The 26,579-nt window shown below is 44.0% G+C and overlaps 1 protein-coding gene across 1 annotated transcript in view; it reads left to right on the top strand.

The window, feature by feature from the left end:
* Positions 1–7,162: 7,162 nt before the first annotated feature.
* Positions 7,163–26,579, top strand: part of CCDC6 (coiled-coil domain containing 6) — a 118,881-nt gene continuing 99,464 nt past the window's right edge. Inside the window, exon 1 of the mRNA XM_032252550.1 lies at positions 7,163–8,059. Coding sequence (XP_032108441.1) covers positions 7,757–8,059 — 303 coding nt within the window. The 5' untranslated portion in view covers positions 7,163–7,756. The remainder of the gene's footprint in view (positions 8,060–26,579) is intronic.

Here is a 26,579-nt window from a genome sequence, read left to right as displayed (position 1 = left end):
CATGTGCCTGTAATCCCAGCTACTCAGGGGGCTGAGGCAGGAGAATTGCCTGAACCCAGGAGGCGGAGGTTGTAGTGAGCTGAGACCGCGCCATTGCACTCCAGCCTGGGTAACAAGAGCGAAACTCCATCTCAAAAAAAAAAACTAAAAAAAGGAAACTATAAAAAAATGTTTATATAAGGCTACTTCATGTCAATTATTAGAGAAAAACAGAAAAGACACTTTGCAACTACAAAAATGACTAAGTGTCTCACTCCTGACTAATATTAATTACTACTGCCCTTTTGCCAGTTATAACTCTATCCCTCCTTTAATACTCCTGATACTTACTAAGTTATTAAATCACCAAATTTCCTCCTTTTTTTGACAACATCTGATCCAGAACTGACTCCTGCTTTCTTAACTCCTGCTTACAAATAGCCAGTTTAAGTGCAAATCCCCATCCCACAATTCCTCTGGCGTGTTTTCTTTTTTGATTTAGGAAACAAAATAAAGCTAGCTTTTTCAAATATCTTCAAAGTGAGTTTTAATATACTGTATTTTTAACTTCTAGGTGTTCCATTTTGCTTGTTGATTATCTGTTTTTGGTTTGTTTGTTTTTTGAGCTAGAGTCTCATTCTTTCACCCAGGCTGGAATGCAGTGGCATGATCTCAGCTCACTGCAACCTCTGCCTCCCTGGTTCAAGTGATTCCCCTGCCTCAGCCTCCTGAGTAACTGAGGCTAGAGGTGCATGCCACCATGCCTGGCTAATTTTTTCTGTATTTTTAGTAGAGATGGGGTTTCACCATGTTGGCCAGGATGATCTCAATCTTCTGACATCAGCCTCGGCCTCCCAAAGTGGTGGGATTACAGGTGTGAGCCACCATGACCACTGAACTGTTTTGTTTTTAATTTTGACTGTGTTTTTATTTTCTTTTTTCTACTCCTTTTATAGCTCTAATTATTTTAAACATAGTTAATTTCCTCAGTGCAGGTTTAGCCAACATTTGTATTAATTGAAGTTGTGGGACATCATTCTGCTATTATTTGCTAATTTTTGTTCAAAAATGGAATATTTCTCCATGTGTTTTACAATTTTCCATTGAATCTCATTTCATTTTGAGACTATGTCCTTCTATAGTAAATTTGTGTTTGCTTCTGCTAGGTGCACCAGGCATAGTACCATTTCAGCACCAAGTATTTTTAAAATCTGTTTACTTTTTTCAGTAATATTTTACATAGAATGCAATTCACTCTTTATATACAAGGAGATTTGACAAATGTGTACATTTGTGTAGCCATTCCCACAGTCAAGATATTGAACATTTCTGTCACCCAGAGTTTCCATTTCAGGTCAATCTTCAATATAATATGCCATCTTGGAGATTTCTGGACCATGTAAGCAGTATGAAGTACATATGTGCCCTCTAACTCCATCAGGCTTAGGTCTGGGTTAGAACTTTTCTAAAGAGACATCTTAAAAAAACAAAACTCTGAATTCTGTTTAAGGCAAACAAGCTTCCTTGTTTTCTTTTTTCTTTTTTTTTTTTTTTTTTTTTGAGACAGAGCTTTGCTCTAGTTGCCCCAGGCTGGAGTGCAATGTTGCAATCTCAGCTCACAGCTACCTCTGCCTCCTGGGTTCAAGAGATTCTCCTGCCTTAGCCTCCCAAGTAGCTGGGATTATAGGCATATGCCACCATGCCTGGCTAATTTTGCATTTTCAGTAGAGAGGGGTTTCCTCCATGTTGGTTAGGCTCGAATTCCCAACCTCAGGTGATCTGCCTGCCTCCGCCTCCCAAAGTGCTAGAATTACAAGTGTGAGCCACTGCACCTGGCCAAGCTTCCCTTGTTCTCTACCTGTTTTTGGTATGGAGATTTTTTTCCCTCTAGTTCAGCCATTTGGTATGGGTGTAGCTTTTTGATGGTTCCAGCATTCCATGTATGTCTTAGTTAAATCTTCTTGTCTTGTATGTCCCCAAAGCCTCAAGTTATGCTCTTGATGGGCATTAAACTATAACTCCATGTTTAATGAGACCCACAATGCTGTTGTCCAAGTGTTTTTCTTTTGTTTGTTTTTTGAGATGGAGTGTTACTCTGTCACCCAGGCTGGAGTGCAGTGGTGCAATTTCAGCTCAGCTCACTGCAACCTCCGCCTCCCAGGTTTAAGCGATTCTCCTGCCTCAGCCTCCTGAGTAGCTGGGACTACAGGCACATGCCACCATGCCCGGCTAATTTTTTTGTATTTTTAGTAGAGACAGGGTTTCACCGTCTTAGCCAGGATAAGTCTCGATCTTGTGACCTCGTGATCTGCCTGCCTTGGCCTGCCAAAGTGCTGGGATTACAGGTGTGAGCCACCGTCCCCACCCTAATTTGTGTATTTTTAGTAGAGACAGGGTTTCACCATATTGGGCAGCTTGGTCTAGAACTCCTGATCTCAGGCAATCCACCTGCCTGGGCCTCCCAAAATGGGAGGATTACAAGCATGAGCCACCATGCTCGGCCCTGTTGCCCAAGTTTTAGCTGCCAGGCTTACATCTTTGGTTTTTGGTTACCCCCTTCCTCTTTTCTGATACATACATTTTAATGACATATAATGTACATAGAGAAAGGTACACCAATCATAAGTATATAGCTCAACACCTTTCCATGAGTGAACATTCCTATTCAACAAGCACCCAGATGAGGAAAAAGAACATTATTAGAAACCTGTTAGGATTCTTGCAATCACTCCCTTCTAACAAGAATCATTCTTCGAACATCTAACACCATGGATGAATTTTGCCTATTTTTGAACTATATATAAACGCAATCATACAGCATACACTCTTTTGTGTCTGGCTTCCTTTGCTTATCATTACGCTTGTGAGGCTTGCTCATGTTGTTTCATGCAGCCACAGTCTGTTCATTCTCATTACTATTATTATTCCATTGCACAAACGCAACAGGATTTATATTGTAGGTGGACATTTGGTTGTTTCATTTTCCTCCTCACTACTGGAGACTGGGATTTCTCTTTACTTTCTTTGAGCTCTGCTGTGTATTGAATAGGATTAAAGCAGCATTTCCTGGTCAGCAATTTGAGATGTTCTGTGTCCAGGAATGTTATAGATATTACTGGCTGCCAAAGCTCTAGACACATAAATCATATGTTCCTTTTTTTTTTTTTTTTTCCTTTTTTGAGCTGGAGTTTCACTCTTATTGCCTAGGATGGAGTGCAATGGCATGGTCTCGGCTCACTGCAACCTCCACCTCCTGGGTTCAGGCGATTCTCCTGCCTCAGCCTCTCAAGTAGCTGGGATTACAGGCACACACCACCATGCCTGGCTAATTTTGTATTTTCAGTAAAGACAAGGTTTCACCATGTTGGTCAGGCTAGTCTCGAACTCCTGACCTCAGATGATCTGCCTGCCTCAGCCTCCCAAAGTGCTGGGATTATAAATGTGAGCCACTGCGCCTGGCCTGAAATTCTTACTTCTCAAATGATTTACTTTAGCTGATGACTTATTTCCTTAGACTGTTATCTGTATTAATGGTTTTAATTCCTGTGAACCACTAATGAGAGAATAAAAACAGGAGCATAGGGATGAGATATGTAATTAATCGTAGTCATGATCTCTTGCAGAGTTGGGATATTGCATGTGCAAGGCTAGTTTAATGTTAACAAGTGTAAAATATTTTAAAAAGCCTGTTGTAGAAACAGAGTGACTGGGCCAGGCATGTTGGCTCATACCTGTAATTCCCCACTTTGGGAGGCCGAGGAGGGTGGATTATATGAGGTCAGGAGTTCGAGACCAGCCTGGCCTACATGGTGAAACCTCATCTCTACTAAAAATACAAAAAATTAGCCGGCCGTGGTGGTGGGTGCCTGTAATCCAAGCTACTCACAAGAATGAGGCGGGAGAATCAATTGAATCTGGGAGGTGGAGGTTGCGGTGAGCTGAGATTGTGCCATTGCACTCTACCTTGGGTGACAGAGCAAAACTCTATCTCCAAAAAAAAAAAAAGAAATAGAGTGGCTGAAGACAGCAATAGTATAAAGTGTGGATGTGGTTGTTTGGGACCAGGATCTCTTGTCTAATTGAGACTGAGAATATGAAATGAGAAGCAAATTCTCTTGATGACTCAGTGGTATCTAATCCATGTGTTACCACTCCAAAATGGGGCTGCCTTTTGTTCTACTAGTTTAGTGGTTCCCAACTGGAGGCAATTTTGCCCCCCCGCCCTACCCAGGGGATATTTGGCAATGTCTGAAGACGTTTTTGGCTGACATACTACCAGCAGCCACTACGTAGAGGCTAGGGATGCTGCTAAACATCCTACAATGCAAGGACAGCTCCCTGAACAAAAACTTGCCATGTCTCAAATGTCAATGTTCAGAAATGTCTTGCTAGACATTGGGACTAGACAAAGCCTCTAAATTAAAGGTGTAATTAAATAAATACACTATCAACTACTTTTCAAGAAACGATAGCCTTTGGCTGGGAACAGTAGCTCTTACCTGTCATCCCAACACTTAGGGAGTCCAAGGCAGAAAGATCACTTGAGGCCAGGAGTTCAAAGCCAGGAATTCAAGACAAGACTGTTCAACATAGAGAGACCTAGTCGCTAAAAAAAAAAAAAAAAAAAAAAAAAAATAGCGCTACGTGAACACATTCTTCCATATTTCTATCCAAATTCTGACATTCTGTGGCTCTCCCTAATTCTTTTCAAAGCTGTAATGATGGGTCCTGAAACAACTAAATCCATTTAGAACTTGAATAAAATTACTCAGATCTGACATTAATATAACTAGATATGTACAACAATTTGTTTATAGCTATTACAAATTAAATTAACAGCTGTAATCCCCCACTTTGGGAGGCCGAGGAGGCCTCCCAAAATAACAAAATTGCTCTATGATTTATGCTATTATTATTTTTATTTTATTGTTGAAAACATTGAAGTTCCAAGGCCATAGAGTAAGTCATTTGCAATAATGGCATTAGACAAATAAAAATCTTGATGTTGTGCCTTGCAGTTAGACTACAAGGTATTCTTTTCCTTTGTTCATGTATTTTTGCAGCTTAAATTTAGGGCAAAGCTAAATTTCATTATTTCTTCAAAGGAGGTGATTACCTAAATCTATCCCTTCTTCCTCCAGGCAGCACATACCACCATTTATTCTTCTGATTCATTTCCCCTAGAAAGCTGAGAAGGAGTTTTATAATGATATTATTGGTTTTGTAACTGGTGTTTCCATTGCAATGCTATTACGGAACCAGTGTTGTGATAAATGATCTGTTTATAAGGGAAATCACTTTTACAAGAAGTAGAAAATTAGACACGCTTCTGCTTTGCAATAACAATAAAAACCACGGTGAAAAAATATTCTCCAGTTTATTCCCATCTGTATCAGCAGGGAAGCTTTAGAAGATGGCTTTCTCCCTAAAGTCTTCTAAACACGATTACTACCTGCAAGTACCATGTCAAAATGCAAATTTCCTCCAAATCCTATTGAAGGCCACTACATTCTTAAGCTAACCATGACGTGGGCCCTTTAAGAAAACCAGGCGCTTCAAACTCCACCCCTCTGCTGACTTGAAGCAGTCTGTCAGTCTTTCCAAGGCGGTTAGTTTTGTGGTGACGCTAAGAGAGAGTTCATTTGCCCCTTGCTCTGCCTGGAAGAAATGTTCCTGTTGCAATAAGCTCTAAAAGTGGAAGCTTTAAGATACTGTGGAATAGGGAACAATAGAAACTTGTGAGATATGGCAGCCAGACCCACTCTTAAGATTCCATCACAGTGCTGAATAAAGTGGAAAGAATGTTGTTAAATCTGTTTCCCCCTGTGGTGCTGCTTCCCCCTGCTAGCTTTACTCTTCCATTTCACCCCTCAAGTGAGCTTTCCAGAATCCGTTTCCAACTTAACTAGCTAATTGTCTCAAGCACTAGATCCCCAAAAGGAAAAGTGAGAGAACTAAATTTCATTGCAAATTAAACTGGATCACTTGTAACAGAATTATTTAGATTGCCTATATGCTTCTCAAGAGCAAAACCAAGCATTACCCCCCTGCTATGCAAACAGTGACCGAGTTCAGAAGCTCTCTAGCAGTAAGCTAAAAAATACCTGGGAGAAATTGGGGTTTAGTTGCAGTTGGCATTTGAACTGTTTGCTAAAAGCAGCCATCTTGGTGAAAGATGATGTCATTTGGAACACTTGGTGTTTTCGAGTTTATTCTGAGGTGCCAGTTTCCATGAGCCATTGAATCACCGTTTAATCATGAGATCAAGTTTAGGTTTATAGATAATGAGGGAGTGGGAATAAGAATCATTCTTCCTTCTTACTAACACTTTAGAAATCTTCCAGAAGGTTCAACGCAACAGAAAAAAAAATTACACTATTTTTCCCCTATTTTCTGTTTCCATGTGTTGTTCGAACCTTAACTAAGCTTGAGTAATAAAACTAGTCTGGTCAGTTTCACTTTTCAATTTTTATACATAAGTGAAAGCTGTTTTGTGTCAACAGGGCAAAGTGTTTAGAATCATCTCACCTGCTGGGCCAATTTCCTGCAAGCCTTTCTTTGGGAAGAGGGAGGGAGAATAAAAGTTTTTGACTTTTAATTTCTTAAACTGCAAAGCTAGACCCCTGAATTAGACCACATTAGAGTAATTACTGTTTTATTTTTACATGCTAAAGTTTTCTAGGAGTGAGCAAGAGGATAGCAAAGAAGGGTGATGTTGTGCTCCCACTCAGGCATTACTATTTGTATAGGATAATGTTATGTCTGCAGTTGCTTTGGAAAAGTGGCACTTAAAGAGGTATTTCAATCTTCTACTAAAAGTGTTTCGTTTTCCTTTTTTTTCTTCATTAGATAAATGTTACTGTCCAAATCCTGCTGCGTGACATGTGCTGCAAATGTTTGCAAGATGCAAAAAGAAAAAGAAAAAAAAAGTTGCACCTTGTTTAAACAATTGAGCGCAGTGTGGTTTACGAGGTCATTAGAGAGCGTTGTGTCTCTCCTGCACATTCTTTCTTAACAAGGTTAACCTGTGGCTGCTGTGTCACCCTACTCGGCTTCTTACAGAGGAACTTTGTTCTCTTAGCTTTATCTAAGCCTTCCCAGTCAAAAAACACCTTGCTTTTGAGAATATAAAAGTGCGTGTATGTGTGAAACAGATAGAGGGAGACACGCGCACACAGTCGGCGGAAGATGGGGCCACAACAAGGGAGAGGATGGATGCCGGAGCCCGGCTGACCTTTCCACGTGTCCCGGACACCTGCGAGGCTGGTGGGCCATTAGGTTTCTTTTTTCTCCCCGCGGGCGCGAGCCCGGAAGAGGCTGGGCGGCCGTGGGCTTAAATCAGGGGGCTCGGAGGCCCTCCCTTGGAACACGTGTGGCTGGCTAGCCGGTGGTGCGGGGGCAGTCCTTGGCTTTCCCGCACCCGCAGTGCCTGCGCGTTCCCAGCCTGCCCGTGGTCACCAGGCGGCGGCGGGCGGGTCCTCTAGCTTTCGGCCAGCTTTGCTGGGCGGCCTAGCGAGCGCGCCCGACCCGGCTGGAGCGAGCCCCAGTGCAATACTGCCCGAGCCCGGGCGGGGTCTCTGTTCTCTGGCAGAGGAGGTCCCTTGGCAGCGGGAAGCGCCCTCTCTTTCTCTCGCCGCCGCTCGGAGTCTGCGCCCTGGTGCCAGGCGCCCAGCTCGGCGCTCCCCTGTGCTCGCCCGGCGCCCACTCATTCGCAGCCCGGCCTTCGCCGCCGCCTCCCTGCTGCTCCTCCTCCTCCTTTCCCCAGCCCGCCGCGGCCATGGCGGACAGCGCCAGCGAGAGCGACACGGACGGGGCGGGGGGCAACAGCAGCAGCTCGGCCGCCATGCAGTCGTCCTGCTCGTCGACCTCGGGCGGCGGCGGTGGCGGCGGGGGAGGCGCCGGCAGTGGGAAATCGGGGGGCATTGTCATCTCGCCGTTCCGCCTGGAGGAGCTCACCAACCGCCTGGCCTCGCTGCAGCAAGAGAACAAGGTGCTGAAGATAGAGCTGGAGACCTACAAACTGAAGTGCAAGGCACTGCAGGAGGAGAACCGCGACCTGCGCAAAGCCAGCGTGACCATCGTGAGTGCCCCCCGGGGGCGCGCCGCAGCGCCGACCTCCGCCCGCCCGGGGAGAGGCTGCACCCGAATCCAGGCAACCCCAAGGCTTCCCCAGATTCCCAAGGACCCTCTGAGAGCACGCTCCCTGCGGGGACCTGCTGGCCTTCGGAGGAGGGGGAGGTGGCCCTTCAGGGACACGCGGGTCTGCCCTCCTCGTGGGACTCGGGACCCTTTCGCGGTGCGAGGGAAGGCTGCTGTTAGCAACCATTCGTGGTCCCTTTTGGCCTCTGGAGAGGAGGCCCCTCAGGGGCTGGGTTTGGAGGCTGGCGGCGTGGCTGGGGGGCGGGGTAGGACTTTTTTCAACCCTGGCATGCTTGAGGGGTGCGTCCAGAATCTGAGGAACCCCAGTCTGGGAGAGAGGGAGGAAGCTGGGATCTCTTCCTGGGGCCTGGCTCAGAGTGTGGGGGTTCGCAGCTGGGCTGGGCACTAAGCTGGCATCAGGACGGCTCTAGCTGGATCGCCCGGGGAGGGGGCGGGAGACAGTGGCCGGGAATCCGGGAAGTGGAGTTTTCTGGCCAGGATCGAGAGGGAAGGGCGGGTACGGCGCTAATGCTCCCACGTCCATTGGAAGCTCTTTGCTTTGGGGTGGGAGGGTGGACGGTTTACAGCATCCTGGCCTGTACAGGGCTGGGGCCGAAACCAGGGGAAGGGTAGCGACCGTGACTCCCTGGCTGAGCAAGGGAAGTACGTGTGTTTGCTTCATTCGTGGAGTGGTTAGGAGCATGTCGCTTCTTAGTCTAGTTACTGGAGAACAGGCCATCTGTTCTGTTTCTACCTGGCCCCTGGAGGCTGCCCAGAAAAGGGTAAGCTTGGTCTGTAGGTCTCTCCCCTGGTGTGGCAGGCTTTTAGAAAGGCCCCTATAGCAGCCATGAGGCGAAACGTAACTAGAAAAAGTACACTGTGTGCTCTCACCTACCATCCCTGCCAGCTCGCCACATCATTAACATGCAGGATCCCCACACAGACAACTGTATTCAAATCAAAAGTTTCCCAGCCAGGAGCAGAGAAGGAAATGTCAAGAAATCAAGGGGATAAATTGCCAGAGCTGCTGCAAAATAGCTGACTAGGCTGAATTTTGAAATGAAGACAAAGGGATGAATTTGGGGATGGAAGTTCACACCCTGGAAATGGGGCAAGTTTAGGATGCCCCTTGTGCTAGGAAATAGCCTTCAGTGGAGGAGCCTCTGTGTGTGTGTGTGTGTGTGTGTGTGTGTGTGTGTGTGTGTGTGTACACCCCAATGCTGGCACATACATGAGAACTAGATGGCATTCTTAATTTGTGTAGAAAGCAAGTTTCCACCAAAAGTTCGTGATCAGTAGCCTAAATAGCAGTTGATTGTAAAAAGAAACTTCTCATGCTCAAATCCAATTTTGGAGAATGGAATTGGAGTAACTTTCATGTGAGACGGTAAAGTTCTTGAAGTGCCCTTTTGGTGGAAAGGGGGGGTGGGGTGGGGAATTTGCAGAGGCCGACACTTCCAAGCCTCCTATGCAGCTTTCTAGGCTGACAGAGATGTCTTTGCTGAGTAGGGGTTAAGAAGAGAGGGAAGTTGGTGGAGGCAGTTTATTTAAGGTTTGGGTTAGTAAATGAGAGGGTTAGTTTCTTGGAGATTGTGAGCCATGGAAAGTGGTAAAACTTACATGAAACAAAATAGCCTTTTGCATACAGTGGGCAATTCAGGCTGGTTTTGTTTATTTGGGAGGAAGGAATGGTGGGGTGGGGGATGCGGAGACTATGAAAGGGTTATCTGTTTGACACTTTGACCATATTCTAAGTAGGTTTGTAAATTGTACTCAGTCAAACACGTTGGCTTTGTAGGACAATTATGTTCATTCCTGGTATTTAAGATCAGAGGCCTTCTAAGTACCTGGCCCAAAGAGTGTATAAGGTGGTGGCTTTTTTTCTTGGCACTTACCCTTAACTAAAACTGACATCCAACCAAATATACTTTGTGAAATGTCCTGTGGTGTTAATGAGTAGAGTTAAAATTGTTTTAGGTGACACTGCACAAGTACCAGAAGCCTCTTAGTTCTTTAATCTCTGACTAATATATTCAGGGAGACAAATAAAAAAGTGCTTGTGGTTCGCCTGGTTTCCTAATACTTGGCAGTTGTTACTAAGGAGCTGAATGATAAATGCAGAAAAGAGATTCCCTCAAAGTTTTGCAGGTTTTGTTAACTGACCTGGGATCCAGATTCTGTGGGGGTACATTTGACCTCTCAGGTATGTAATTTGGGAGGAGAGATGTATGTGACTCCATGAAATGAATCTGTGAATTTAGAGAGTCCATTGCACAACACTTTAGTAGTTTATGTCAAGGTTAAGCTGTACAATCCCTGACATTGCTGACTTAAGCATTGCCCTTGCTAATAGCAGTCTAGGAAGTTTGAGATACTCAATTAAGTGAAGGTCTTGTTAGATTTTTAACTATTTTAGCTAATTTGAAGGGAAGATGGTACTATAATTCTGTTACTTGCCTTCCTGGCTCTTTTTAGTTCTAATTATGATGTTAATGTTCATGTTCTTGGGCACTAAAGGTGATTATGGCCTTCATTTTCCTTGTGCACGTTCAGGAAGGCACATTGCCTTTCTGCCGCACCCTGGGAAAAAGACAGGCTTTCCCCATCCTCCGCTTGTTTTGTTTTTTAAGAGACTTTATTTTTTAGAGCACTCGTATCTTCACAGTAAAAACTGAACATGAAGTACAGAGATTTCCCACGTAACCCCTGCCTTCACACAGGCACAGCCTCCTACACCATCAGCATCTTACACCAGAGTGGTCCATTTGTTACAGTCAGTGAACCTACACTGATACATCATTATCACCTGATGTCTAGAGTTTATTTGGTCTTGTATATTCTATGGGTTTGGACATGTGTAGTGTCACACAGAGTAGTTTCACTGCCCTGGAAGTCTTCCACGCTCTGTTCACCTTTCCCTCCCTGTTAACTCCTGGCAACCACTGATCTTTTTACCTCTCTCCTTAGCTTTGCCTTTCCCAGAATCTCATATAGTTGGAATCATACAATATGCAGCCTTTTCGCTTAGTAAATGAATTTAAGTTTCTTCCATGTCCCCTAATCCCTATGGCTTGGTTTCTGTTCAGAGTTAAATAGTATTTCATTGTTTGGATGTATCATAATTTATCCATTCACCTATTGAAGGTCATATTGGTTGCTTCCATGTTTTGGCAATTACGAATAAAGCTGCTGGAAATATTCACGTGCAGGGTTTTGTCTGGAAAGATTTCAGTTCATTTGGGTAAATACCAAAGAGCGTGATTGCTGGATAGTATGGTAAGAGTATGTTTGGTTTCATAAGAAACTGCCAAACTATCTTCCAACGTGGCTGTACCATTTTTCATTCCCATCAGTAATGAATAAGAGTTGCTGTTGTGGGGCCGGGGGTGGTGTCTCACGCCTGGAATCCCAGCACTTTGAGGAGGTCCAGGCGGGGGATCACCTGAGGTCAAGAGTTCAAGACCAGCCTGGGCAACATGGCAAAAACCTATCTCCACTAAAAAAAATAATAATAGAAAAAAAATTAGCTGGAGGTGGTGATGCATGCTTTTAATCCCACTACTCTGGAGACTGAGGCAGGAGAATTGTTTGAACCCAGGAGGCAGAGGTTGCAGTGAGCTGAGATCGCACTACTGCACCCTAGCCTGTGCGACAGAGCCAGAGCCAGACTCTCTCCAAAAAAAAAAAAAAAAAAAAGTTGCCATTGCTTACCAGCATTTGCTGTTGTCAGTAGGTGTATAGTAATATCTCAGTATGCCCTTTTAAGCCAAGTCCAAAGGCTAATAGAAGCTCTTAACCAATGGTCTCTTTTGGTATGTAAGCAGCTATTCTGATCAAACTACCCATTTAATGAAGGACTAGTTTCATGGACCTGTGTTCTCAGCCTCTGTATAATAGCAGTAAACATCACCTGTGGGAGAGAATCAACTGTAGGAAGCCTTCAGTCACGTCCACAAGTGCCCAATGCACCTGTGAGTTATAGCCTGCCCTAGGCCATTTTATTTGGGGCTTAAAGGTAGAATAGAATATTTTGACTGATTATTTGATTTTTCCCATTAAGTCAGCAGTGGAACCCTGCTGCTGATTACAGATCATAATTTCTTTTTTTGGACTAAGATAAATAAATGCATAGTCACCTTTTTGAGTAGCTTTTGTATGTTAGGCCAGATCTGTTGGCTTGTCCCATGAGTGAGACTGTGATTGTGGATTATCTGATTTCAGTGTAGTGAGGATTATCAAGGGGTGGTGGTCTCAGAGAAGGTGAGGAAATGCAATTATGGGCAGTAATTGGATGGCTTCAAAGTTCTCAACTAGTTGCTGGTATTCTCTGTGTATAAACAGGGCCTCAGGTGGTTCTCTAGGGTGTGTACCTCTTCCAGGCAGTTTCAGACCTTTGGTATGTGTTTGGTTTGGAAATCAAGGCCCATAATAAATCACTAGTATTTAAGTATCTTTCCGACTGTAAAATTAATCCTTCATTGTAGAAGTTTAGGGAAATACAGAAGTACAAGGTGTTTTGAAGTTATAATAGAAAAACACGTTGGTCTGGCATGATTAGAAAACCTGGCTATTTTAAGCATCAACAGTGTAATGGTTTCATTAACCAAGAAAAGCTGCCATATAGTTGGTGTATATTTTGGATTATTTACTCTGGAAGCCTTACATGTTGTTTTCAATTTTTAAGACTTTTGTCAGACTCTCTGAGGCTACAAATCGACATTGCCCTTATAAATGTAATGATGAGAGTGTGGTGTCTTTCTGGTTTTTTTTCCCCATTTAGAAAAGTATTTCTTAGATTCTTATGGAAACACCCAACTTCAGACACAACTTTGAGCAAAGTATGACCTCACAGCTAGGTCTGACTGTACACAAGTGCCCTTATAAATGTGATGATGAGAGTGTGGTGTCTATTTTTTTCTCCCATTTAGAAAAGTATTTCTTAGATTGTTTTGCAAACACCCAACTTCAGACAACTTTGAGCAAAGTATGACCTCACAGTTAGGTCTAATTGTACACAAGTCTTCTTAAAGAGGCCATTCTCATATTTCTTCAGCATTTAAGAGTTTTTCACATTTGTAAGTACTTCTTATGTGTTTCATATACTCTATTTGTACTTAATTTTTAAAAATCTATTTTTTTTCCATGATAGCATTACTCTATTACCAGACTGGAATGCAGTGGTGCAATCAGGTCACTGCAGTCTCTGCCTCCTAAGTTCAATTGATTCTCATGCCTAAGCCTCCCTACTCCCCAGTAGCTGGAACTACAGGCATGCACCACCATGCCCATCTAGTTTTTGTATTTTTAGTGGAGGTGGTATTTACCATGTTGTCCTGGCTGGTCTCGAACTCCTGGCCTAAAGTGATCTACCTGCCTCTGCCTCCGCCTCCCAAAGTGCTGGAATTATAGGTGTGAGCTGCTGCGCCCAGCCAAAAGCGGAAATTTTGAAGGCCATGACAGTCTTTTACAGTGCTGTCCTATTTGCTAGAGATGGAGAGTCATTAGGGAGTCCACAGTATCTGGTTTGTGGTGACTCTTGTTCAGGACCAGAGAGGCCGGTCTACGGCAAAAATTGGAGGTAGCCATTGCTTGCTTTAAAATATTCAGTGGCTCCCCATTGCCCTTGGATCCAGGCAAACATCAGGCTCTGCATGATTGGAATGCCCTGCTTGCTTCATAGCCACACCCCTTACATGCATTTAGCCCAGTGTGCATTTTATTTTATTTTATTTTTTTGAGGTGGAGTCTTGCACTGTCATCCAGGCTGGGGTGCAGTGGCACAATCTTGGCTCACCGCCACCTCCACCTCCCGGGTTTAAACATTTCTCTGCCTCAGCCTCCCAAGTAGCTGGGATTACTGGTGCATGCCAGTATGCCCCGCTAATTTTTGTATTTTTAGTAGAGATGGGGTTTCACCATCTTGGCCAGGCTGGTCTTGAACTCCTGACCTCGTGATCTACCCGCCTCAGCCTCCCAAAGTGGGATTATAGGCATGAGCCACCACACCAGGCCACAGTGTGCATTCTCTAATCTCTCACTTCACTCCTTCAACTACTAGCACCCAAAACTTCCGTAGGTTTCCTCTGGCTCCTCAATGGTACTTCTTGTGCCCTTAAATGTTCTTCTATATTCCTCCCCTCCCTTCCACCTTGTCAATCGAAGTGGATTGTACTGCCTCCTCCACCTGAACCTCTTCCTGGTATGTCTTGATACTTCCTCTTGGTTAGTCACACACCGGGGTATGCACCTGCTTATGTGGTTCCATAGAATCCCCTCTGTCACTGACACACAACTACAGAAATCTCTTTCGGTTCATGTGTAAATTTCTTTGGGGGCAGAATTTGCCTTATTCATCACATTCCTCACTGTTTGGCATGCGGGAAACACTCAGAAATTTGTTGAGCTGGCTCCAGAGGCATGGGTATGTGTGTACTTGTTTCTTTCTGTGATGAAGTTGCCAACACTCTCTCCTGTACCTTGTCTTCATGGAGCCACTCCCCTGCCACAACAGCAAGCACTTTTCTTTACTGTAGTTGATAAACAGCCCAGATGTGTGAATGGATACATTGTATACTTTGGGGATCATTGCAATCAGTGTGCCCCTGGCTTCTAGCTTTGGGTAATATGGGCTACCTTGTAGCATACACCTGGGTGTTCCTGATACATTTTATCTGAAAGGGGACAAAGTGTTTTCAGGTTCTCCTTTCTAAGTGTTTCTGAGCAAGGCTTGGAGGAAAAAGTAGCCCCTGTTGGAAGTGTTCAGATTTGCTGCCTTGGTTTTGGTGATGCTGACAGATCATTTCAGATGTTTTTCTATGACTCTTTAATGTTGAAATGCCCCACTGGGAAACAAATCTGGCCTATTGCAGGGGGATGCATTAATGCCAATAAATACTGGTGACCTGTAGCAGGTATAGGGGAAGCATCTGAAAACAGGGTGGGGGTTGTTGAATTCTTTTTTTTTTTTTTTTTTATGAGGCGGAGTTTCGCTCTTGTTACCCAGGCTGGAGTGCAATGGCGCAATCTCGGCTCACCGCAACCTCCGCCTCCTGGGTTCAGGCAATTCTCCTGCCTCAGCCTCCTGAGTAGCTGGGATTACAGGCACGTGCCACCATGCCCAGCTAATTTTTTGTACTTTTAGTAGAGACGGGGTTTCACCATGTTGACCAGGATGGTCTCGATCTCTTAACCTCGTGATCCACCCGCCTCGGCCTCCCAAAGTGCTGGGATTACAGGCTTGAGCCACCACGCCTGGCCGAATTCTTATAGATGTCTGCTTGTATCTTGCAGAGACACAAGTATGTGTATGTATGTGTGTGTATGTGTGTGTGTGTGTTTTCCTTAAATCATGCCTTGCAGAAATAATTGTGTTTACACTTCAAAATGCTAATCCAAGCTACTGAACTGCAGTCAGGCTGAGTAAGGAATAATAACAGTCTTTTCTGTCCCCTTTGCATACTTTTTTGCTTAGTGGGTGGGTGTTGCTTTTTGTTTTCAATCACAATATGGGTACCTTCAGGTATATTGAATTATTGTCAAAGTTGGCAGAGTAAATGTTCATAGGCTCGGTATGTTCCTGCTTAGTGGTGGTTGCAATTTTCTTGACAGAGGACCTAATCCTCTGGAAAATATTCTTAATTGTCAGGATCTTGCGGTGGTGTTAACTTGCAGATTGTTCCTGCTTCTCCAAGACTGTCAAATTTTCTCATCTTTTATGGCTATAAAATCTACAGCTGTGAAGTTTATTCCAACCATGATACCAGTAAATTGCAGAGGTCACTTTGTGTAGGTTCTCTCTTTAGGGATAAGTATTCTTAAACGGTTAACAATGTGATCGATGGTTGTTTAAAATTAATCCTCTGCTTTAGTTATTGGTTCCCAGATTGGACATGGAGTACAATTTAATGATTACAGTTCATTACAATACTCATTTGTTTTTTGCTGGGAAATTTTCTGCTCTCCCCTCTCTGCCCCGGCCTTTGCTTCTTCAGTAAGGCATAAAATGGCATGTAATAAACATAGCCTCAAAGAGGCAGGATTCAGCCATCAAGTGCTTATAATACTGCCTACTGTGTGCTACTCACAAATATCCAAAAGGAATGTTAGGGCTCCCCTCATAGCATAGCGAGGATTGCACTTGACTTTCATTTAGCCTGGCCCTGGTCTGGTGCTGTAGGCAATACAGAGCAGAGGGAAACCGTCTTTCTCTCCAGCCTTGGGGCCTGTGCATTGCAGAAGAACCCAACACACACATGGACGCAGGAAGGGAAGCTTAGGCTGACTCCTGTGGAGGTTCTCAGGGAGGGAAATTTTACCTTCCAGCTTCCAAAATGAAGTTTATCTGTCTCTGTGAATATCTTTAAGGAAAACAATGTGTTACATTCATTCACAGTTTAATTAGCTTGTAGTTTATTTTGTAAGGTAGAGACGGGGAGAGCTGTTGCTCAATTTATGCTGAGGCGGCACAGGGAGGCTCTTGGTTTGTTTTTAATTTTCGTTTTTATGTGATGATGATTGAAAAGAAATGCCATTGATGTTTTAATTTCATAATCTGCATCTGTCAGTGCAGATTATCTAGGTGTTTTTTTCCCTCTATTCCTGTTATACTCTGGGGCCCACCCATGTTTCTTTTATGGAATATTGGTGGATGGACTGAATTTCTCAAGTTTTTAATCTGAAACTATCTTAAAACAAAGACTTCCTGCAGTAAAATTAGAGGTACTATTTTATAGGCAATTTTGAATTCTAGCTTTTTACAAAAGCAGTGCTGATTGATGGGCTAATCTTCCAGGCATCTGTTCCAGATCAATCCAGCCTTGGCGGTGCCAGGTGTGTGTCCAGAGTGATCTGGGTAATAGCCACCAGGGCATCTCAGGGCACTGAGGATCAAATGAGGCCACTTGGTACCGAAGAACAGAGTTGGGATGTTCAGCCAGGCATAGGTCATAATTCAAAACATTCTCCAAAGGAGGAAGGAAGAGAGTAAAAGAATGTAAGCAGCAGGGATTATGGGTGAGCTAAAGAAAACTCTTAGAAATCTAGTTACCTGTGTTACACACTTCACGTGTTGCTTTTATAAGTGAACAGCTTGAGTCTTTTGTGCTCTCTGTTTGTTGAGATTGTATTAGGCTGAAAGGAACAGATTTGAGAGAAAAATAATTATACCTGATGTTTCATATAGAAAGCTTTTCAACTCATGAAATTATTTTTATGCGAGCTTGACTTTTAAAAAATTATCCTAATATGCCAACTCAAATGATAACTTTTATTCTACTGAGAGATGTTTTCTGTGGGTAGGAGCTCTTCACTAGACCTTAGTGTATCTAAACAAAGACGTTTATTGAGTCAAAACTAAATGAAGTGTCTCTACTTCATTTAGTAGCCCCACTAGTCTTTGAGGAGAAAACTGACTAGGTGATTTTAATTTTTTTTGTTAACCAAAGTACTGTTTTAAGTGTATTTGCCATACAGTAGAGTTAGACTTCTTCAGGTTCAAATCACTACCTGGTAAGGGTTCATGTCACTTGGAAAGTTTATTAACTGTTTTATGCAGTTTTGAACCTTGCACACGTGGAGTTTTTATTGAGAAACACGTTAGGTACCCAGAGAAGAGGACTAGTGACTTTTTTTGCATGATTTTTTTTTAGTGGTAAAAACATATACAACATATAATTCACCATTTTAACCATTTGTAAGTGTACAATTCAGTGGCATTAAGTACGTTCACAGTGTTTTGCAGCCATCACCATTATCCATCTCCAGAACTTTTCATCATCCCAAATGGAAACGCTATACTCATTAAACAATAATATCTAGTTTTCACTCCTGGGTAAACCTCTATTCCTGGTGACTTTTATATATGTATATATATATGTTTTCTTTTTTTTAAAGAAAGACTTACTCTGGTCTACAAAAGCAGCTAGCTGATTTTCACTGTCCTGGTCTTGAAGTTATAAATTTGGTCTTGAAGTGTTGATGTCTTGTTTTAACTTAAGTTTGTACTGCCTGTTAGCTGTCCCATATATGGTTCTTTTCTGTCACTCAGCAAATGTGCAGTGCCCTAGCCCTATGCCCAGCTCTGGGCTTGGTGCCAGTAAGCACCCAGATGTGGAGATGCTGCATGGGGGGGATCACCCATGACGAGAGCTTGTCCTCTAGGAGGGAAGGGACTTTCCCCCATTTCTCCCCCCCAGCACCTCACAGATGTCGGTTACTTTCTATTTTTTATTTTTAATGAAATGTATGCTTTTAATTTCCTTGATAGCATTTGGAATAAACTGTAATTTCATTTTTAAAATTATTTTTATACTCACAGGTGCAGCTGATTAGTCAAGGGAAAAAGCATATAGGGCAGAGTCCAGGAACATTTTTGAGGTTCTGCTTGTCCTCTCCCCATGGAGTGTGGACAGTATGACTTTCCTGGCAACAACGTGTGACAGTACACATGGAGTGTTGCCAACCAGAGAAGTTTGGCCAAGCCTTGGGGTGCAGAGTTCTTTCGGGGACTCCATCGCGTAGACGTGGTTGACCATGTCTCAGTCTCCTGGCCCTGAGAAGGCTGTGCTGATACCACATGGCCCAAAGCGCTTAGGCTTTCCTGTGTGATCCAAGGTCCTCAGGTAAACAGACACTCTTATCAGGCATGACATTCCAAAGGGTTAGAAATTACCTCCAGGAAGTCAAGGGCTAAGGCCAGACCTCTTTTGGGGCAAGGCAGACAAGAAGTTTACAAGGTTTGAAGGAAAAAGAAAGCTTATAGAATTTTTATTCACCACTATTGTCCCACTTCCAAGTCTTTTTGTGTTGCTGTGATAACAGCGAATGTTTATGCAGTGCTTACAATGGAATAGGCACTATTGGAAGGTGTTTGTGTATATCCTCTCATTTAATCCTCACTAGGGTCCTATGATCAGTACTACTATTTATCCATAGCTATAAGCCTACAAATTTAGGCTCAGATTGGCTGGGTGCAGTGACTCACGCCTTTAATCTCAGCACTTTGGGAGGCGGGTGGATCAACTGAGGTCAAGAGTTTGAGACCAGCCTGACCAACATGGAGAAACCCCGTCTCTACTAAAAATACAGAAAATTAGCTGGGTGTGGTGGTGCATGCCTGTAATTCCAGCTGCTTGGAAGGCTGAGGCAGGAAAATCGCTTGAACCCGGGAGGTGGAAGTTGCGGTGAGCCAAGATCGCACCATTGCACTCCCGCCTGGGCAACAAGAGTGAACCTCTGTCTCAAACAAACAAAAGCAAATTTAGGCCCAGAAAGGTTGTATCACTTGCCTGAGGTCCCATGGCTATCAGATTGGACTGGGATTTGAGCCCAGGTCTGACCTCAAAGCTGCTACAGTCTGTGGGAAGATGGCACATAAATTAATTTAGGGACAAGACTTTTTGTTTAGTTGATTTTCTTTGAGACAGGATCTTGCTCTGTCACCCAGGCTGCAGTGCAGTGGTGCCTTCATAGTTCGCTACAGCCTCAACCTCTTGAGCTCAAGTGATCCTCCCACCTCAGCTTCCGTAGCAGCTGGGACTACAGGTGTGTGCCACCACTCCTGGATCATTATTATTATTATTATTATTATTATTATTTGTAGAGACTGGGTCTTGCCATGTTGCCTAGGTTAGTCTTGAACTCCTGGGCTCAAGCAATCCTTTGACCTTGGCCTCCCAAAGTCCTGGGATTACAGGATGAGATACCGTGCACAGCCCAGGGACAGTTTTATCTTCATCTTGTTGTGGACATTTTCCTATTAGAGGTTCTTATACCATTCTATTCAGTTAGGGTAGTCAGGGCTGCCCCATTGCCACAGCAAATTCCCAGGATGCCGGGCCTAAGGGAGTGTTGCCAGGGTAGCAAACTCCCTGTCTTGGAAAAGAAAAAGCAATAGAGAAGTGTGCCTTCAGTGCATGGGGGACAGTTTGTGCTCCCCTTTCTGGCTCAGTTGCCCTCCAGTTGGGCCTTGGTCTGTTCTACCCCTACATCCTGTCCAGCATACCCCAGGATGATGGCACCTCTTCACATGGCATAGCCTTATGGATTCCTCCCCCTCCCGCCTCATCCCAGCCTGGAATCAGTTTCTTTCTTTGCATTTATATTACAGTATCTACTTAAAAATAGTCTGATTAGCACAGTACAAGCCATTTTTTTTTTATTTTTATTTTTTAAACAAACATGAATGCCTGCTGTATGCCAGGCAGTGTGCCTGTATATAACAACTGGGATGAGATTGTGCTGGTGGCATTGGTGGTGGGGCCCTGATTCAATCCAGGAGTGGTGGCAGAGTCAGAGCGCAGGCTTTGGAAGGAGGAGATTTCCTAGTCAAGATCTAAAGGATAAATCCAAGTTAATCCAAAAGAAGTAGGGGGTGAGTAATGGTAGGACAAGGCACTCCTCCCACACCCAGGCAGAACCTGAATGCCCAGAGAAAAATGAAGATGGGAGGAGAACAGTGCCCAGCTGGGGAACTCCTGGGTTCCCTTCAGGAGCTGATTACCGAAGGGCGGTAGTGAGAACAGTAAGAGCATTTCTGCCTTTTGGAAATCCACTCTGGCTACTTAGTGCAGATGTCTATTTGTTTTTTTTTTTTTTTTTTTTTTTTTTTTTGAAGGAAAATTTGTATTATCGTAGCTATTTTTAGGTACAGAAAACTCAACAGTGTACATTTAACCCAGTTCAGTGGCAAGTTCTTTAGCTTTTGCCTTTTTGAGCCTGGCGATGCGAGCCACAGACTTGGGACATAGGACATTGCCTCCCCAGTGATGGTGGATCGTATCTGTCGTTGTATTTGTGTCTTTTTAATGAACTATTTGAAGGCAGATATTTTGTCATTTATCAGCTGTAGGATGATCTGTCTTATTCCATTGTAACTGTTGCCACATACGGCAGTCTTGCAGTGTGTCTGGATACGGTTTTCAACACTTTACCTTTAGGGACTCTGACTCCTCGGGACAACCCTTTGTGATCTCCGTGTCACCGATGAAAGACATGAGGCACAGGGAGTCCCAGCAGCCCCTTGAGGATCGCAGTAAGCAGCAGAACAGGGATTGAACACAGCAGTCAGATTGTGCCTTGCGTGGTGACTACCACATAAAAGCCCTGCTATTTGAAGGGTCATTTGTGTTTTCCATAACCTTAACACAGCTGTTCAGTAAAATCTGTGGAATTGATTTTGGGAAGTGCTAACTTTTCTTCTTTGTAAACTCTTCAGTGGAGAACAACATATTTATTGTAAAGTGTACAAACTTTGAATGCACAAGTTTATCAAATAGTGCTGATTGTATTTATTTGTTTGTTTGTTAGAGACAAAGTCTCACTTTTTCACCCCAGGCTGGAGTGAGTGGGGCGATCTTGGCTCACTGCAAACTTCGCTTCCGGGGCTTAAAATGATCTTTCTACCTCAGTCTTCTGAATAGTTGAGACCACCGGCGTGTACCACCATGCCCAGCTATTTTTTTCCGGGGATTTTTTTTTTTTTTTTTTTTTTAAAGAGACACGGGTTCACTGTTTTGCCTAAGCTGGTAGTCTCTAGCTCCCGGGCTCAAGCAATCCACCCACCTCAGCTTCCCAAAGTGCTGGGATTATAGGCATAAGCCACTACACCTGGCTGCTCAGTGAATTTAAAAATGAAATCACTAGTGTAACCACCACCCTGCTTAGAATACATGCAACTGTCAACACCCCTGACACTCTCATGTGCTCTGTTCCAGTCAGTACTCCCCAAAAAGGTAACCGTGTTCTGACTTATCTCAATATATTTAATAGATTTGTTTGTTTGAACTTCATATAAATGGAATTATGCAAAATGTATTTTGTGTGTCTGGATTCTTTGGTTATCCTAGTTCCTTTACTAATATAAAACAGTGTCCATGCCGTTGCAGATAGTGGCAGTTCTTTTTTATTGCTGTGCAGTGGTTTGCTTAAGTATCTGTGAAATTATTTGCAGTTTTAGAGTCATCTTCCTGGGCGGCCCCACCCCCTTCCCTCAGTGTTGGTGCTGGGCAGTGGGATGACATGAAAGGAGTGTGGCACAGCAGAGGACATACAGGCCCTACAGGACACTTAAGTGCTCCTTAATTGAGGTCTGGCTACCCTACTAGCTAAGCTATATTGCATTTAGGGCCTTTGAGCCTTGGTTTACTTACCTGATAAGAGTCTGTCGAGTTAACAGAAATCTTGCTCCCATCCCACAGTTATGAAGATCAAATGAGATGATACATATAGGAAAGTGTTGGGGTAATGTGTGAGTTATTCCTGTAGAAAAAGGATATTAAATATTATTATATTTCCCCACCTCACCCCCTTCTGTTGTCCTCCAAAATACATTTCAAAATCAGTCCTGCTCTAGATAATCCTATAAGATGATGATAGAAAAATAACCCCTCAAAAGCTGAGTGGGGGCGGTTGAGGCGGCACCAAAAGCTCCCTGGGCCCTGCAGACTGGGGAACGTCATAACCTGGCTTCTCAGGGCCCTTGTTTCTCTGGTGCTCAGGGATGCCTGGGAACTGAGCGGGTTTCTGAGGGTTTGGTGACTCAGGATTATACCAGCCTATGTGGCTGTGTAAAAGTAACAGGACTGGAAGAGGCAAACATACTTCCTAAAAGATCTCTTGTTTTTCCCTGTATGTCAGTTACAGAGCTCTTTCCATTGTTTTTTGCAAAAGTACACGTTTTCTGACTTTAGAGCTATTGGCAGACAGAAGACTGTCAAAGCTGGCTTCTCTGATAGAGACTTTTGACCCTCTTTTGTGGGGGTACAGGTTCCAGAAGGTGGAATTTGTTGGCCAACGCCCTAGTGCCACTTCTCCTTAGCTGCTGGTTTAAAGAACAGAAACTAAACATGAATCTTTGAAATGGACTGACTTCGCAGGATTGCAGTACCCAAATGATGGAAGGTTAGTCCATGGTTATGGGCCCGGGTGGTCTGTGGGAGACAGTAGTTTTCTCTGTTTGCAAGGGAGTGGTCAAGTGACCTCTTTTCTTTGTTTCCTCTGGGTTGCTCTCTAGCCTGGGGACTTTCTGAAGGTTGAGAAGCATGCTTTTCCCTCAATTAATAGTAATATTTTGGTTGTATTGACTTTTGGGATGGTAAGAAAGGGCAAGGAGGATATTTTATCTGATTGAGGGACTCTGCTTGCATTGCAAATAAACAAGTTAAAGTGAGCTCAAGAATGCCTTTCCCACTTTTGCTGTTGTCTGTCCACCAGAGTTGTGGAGGCTCTAGCCAAAACTATGGTAACCCTTTGGTTTCACCACCTCCCTCTCTGCTCCTTGTCTGAACACCTTCTTGTTGAACTCTTTTTCAGGTGAGGAAGATTAGTGCTAATGACAGTCATTCCTTCCATGGTTGGTTCTTACTTGGCCCAGAGCCTTGCAGCTCTGGGTGATTGCTGCCTGACGGTGATGTGTAAAGGGACTGGGATTTGCTTGTTAGGCCACAAATGAAAACCTGTAGGCTTTACTGCTTTCTATAAGTACAGTGTATTCTTGCCCCAATTCTCTTCTGTAGGTTCTGCTGCTTCTGTTTTTATGCTTCTTTGTTTTACGTGTTGCAGATTAGCATTCTCTATTAGGCTGTGTGAATTTTCCCTTCTTTCTTTTCTTTTTTTTTTTTTTTTTTTTTTTTGAGACAGAGCCTCACTCTGTCACCCAGGCTGGAGTGCAGTGGCACAATCTTGGCTCAATGGCTTACTGCAACCTCCACCTCCTGGGTTGAAGCGATTCTCCTGCCTCGGCTTCCCAAGTAGCTGGGACTGCAGGTGTGTACCACCGTGCCCAGCTAATCTTTTGTATTTTTAAGTAGAAACAGGATTTTACCATGTTGGCCAGGCTGGTCTTGATCTCTTGATCTCCTGACCTCGTGATTTGCCTGCCTTGGCCTCCGAAAGTGCTGGGATTACAGGTGTGAGCCACTGCACCTAGCCCCTTCTTTCAATTTTATTCATTAACTGCTTTCTGATTTTCCCACCCCAGAGTGCTTTGGCAGAACTTGGAATAACGGAAAGCGACTTGGAAACCAACTAGGGTTATCAGTTAGCAAATAAAAATGCAGGATGCACAACTCTATTTCAATTAGAGATAAACAATGAATTCTTTTTTAGTATATGTATGTCTCACATGTTGCATGGCACCTGTATATACTAGAAAAGCATTTGTTGTTTATCTGAAATTCAAATTTAACTGGACTTCCCGTACTTTATCTGGTAGTCCTAAAACCTGGAGGACCTGTGTTTAAAAATCTGTTTGCTCCTTCCTTGCTGTGTAAACCTGGGGCAATTTAGCTGACCTCTAAGCCACCTTGCCCTCTTCTCTGAAAAGGCATCATAGTATCTTAGCTCTCCGGTTTTGGATAAATGATATGACTTAGGAATAAATAATATGGGGATAAATGATATGACTTAGGAAAGCCCTCAGGATGCATTCAGCACAGATCTTCCTTTTCCTTCTCAACCCAGTGATTCTGGATTTGCTTCCTGCCTGTTTCTTCCCTTTTCTCTTTTCCTTCCCCAGAAGCTGACACAACGTTCTCTCCTTTGCAAAGCTCTTTGGAGTCTTCTTACGATGGCGCCTCCACTTCTTCCTCAGCAGCTCTCAGTTTGCTTTCACATTTCCTGTTCTTCCACATCAGCTTCCTAGTCTCCTCCTCTCTGGAAGCCATTGTTGACTGCATGGCTCAGGTGTCTGCCTTTACTTGGCCATGTTACCAATCCCCTTGTTTTATGTCTCCTTTCCTCACCAGCCTGCAGTGGTACCGGAGAACTGGGCCTCTCTGCCTCACCTTCTCTGCGGGATGAGGCATCAGTCATGTCTTTTGACGAGTCTCAGCTTCCTGAGAAAGGTGTGTTTTGAATTCAGGGTTTGCAGAAGGGCAGCTTGCATTTGGCCCATAGGTGAAGGGTTTGGCTTCAGAGTTGTAAAGGACTTCTGAAGGCCTGAGCTAGGGCACGCCCTCTGCTCTGTTGTAGGCATCACCTCCATCTGTTGCGTTGCATTGCGTTGCTTTGCTTTGCTCTCTGTTTTTTGCATTGCTTTGCTTTACTCTCTTTTTTTGAGATGGTGTCTGGCTCTGTTGCCCAGGCTGGAGTGCAGTGGCATGATCTCTGCTCCTGCAACCTCTGCCTCCCAGGTTCAAGCGATTCTCCTGCCTCAGCCTTCCGAGTAGCTGGGATTACAGATGCCTGCCGTCACGCCCAGCTAATTTTTTGTGTTTTTAGTAGAGATGGGGTTTTACCATGTTGGTCAGGGCGGTTTTGAACTCCTAACATCAAGTGATCCACCCTCCTCAGTCTCCCAAAGTGCTGGGTTTACAGGTGTGAGCCATCATACCCAGCCTCTCTATTGGTTTTTACCTCTGCAGCTTCACATGCTAATTTATTTCCCGCCCTGATGGCAGTTGAGTTTGAGACCCTTGGAGTATGCTGTGGATAATGACTAATGACCGATGTGCTCTACCTTGATGTGGCCCTTGAAAAGAAACCATGGGGCCAGGGAGAGAACAGGAGTGCAGATAATTAACTTGCCAGGATCATTCATCTGTTAAGTGGTGGGGGCAGGATTTGATAGCCGGGCTTGGGAGCCTCTGTTCTTAACCACACTACATTGTATTTCTACAACCACTTGCAGCAGTAATGGTCCATGAAATTCCTTGTAGGAGTTTGGAATATAGCATTGTTTTGTTGTTGCTGCTGCTGCTTGTTTTTTGAAAATTCGTAATGCAAGTCTTTGCCCTATAGTCTGGGCAATTGTTCTAATTCTTGGGTGTCTAATCCTTATCAATTTCCCTCTAAAAGAATCCCCCTAGCCCTGAAAGATGTTTCCAGGAGTCTTCTCTTCTTGTGGCCTTCCTCCTTAACTTGTGTAGATTGAGGCAGCCATGCATTCATTTAACCCAACATTTTTCGTGTACATCCTAAGTGCTAACTATGTGCTTGAGTTGTCCTTCTAAGAGCAAGGCAGGATAGAAACAATAACTGAGTACCTTGCCTTGGGCTCCTGGCATCCGAAGCCCAGGACGACCTTGTGCCTGCCATGAAGGAACTCAGAGCCTTTTGGAGAGTTGTGGGAAGGCAGTGCCCTTGTAGCAAGTGGAGGAAGATGGCTAGTTTATCATTCAGTATTCACAGAGGGAAACAAACCACATAGAGCTGAAAGGGAAGATGTAATTCAGGGATTGGTCATCCCAGTGATAGAGTTGCTGAGGGGCTCAAGTGGGGTGGGTGATGAGACAACCCAGGAATAAGCAGGAGCAGAACACTGCTCTCACACCACCTCTGGAGAATAAAGGGAAGAGGTAGTGTTATCACAGCCCAGGGGCTATGGTCACCAAGAAGAAGTTGGAACTGCTGTGGACCTTGAGACGTGGGTGCTGCCTAAGATGGAGAAAGGGGAGAAATACCCCGAGTTCTCCCTTCCATCTTACCATCTCTTGCTAGTGCATCTTATTGGCTGAATCCCATTG

This window comes from Sapajus apella, unplaced genomic scaffold (assembly GCF_009761245.1).
Source record: "Sapajus apella isolate SASKATOON/1434 unplaced genomic scaffold, GSC_monkey_1.0 scaffold78, whole genome shotgun sequence".
NCBI lineage: Eukaryota > Metazoa > Chordata > Mammalia > Primates > Cebidae > Sapajus > Sapajus apella.
This window is presented reverse-complemented; position numbering and strand designations above follow the sequence as displayed.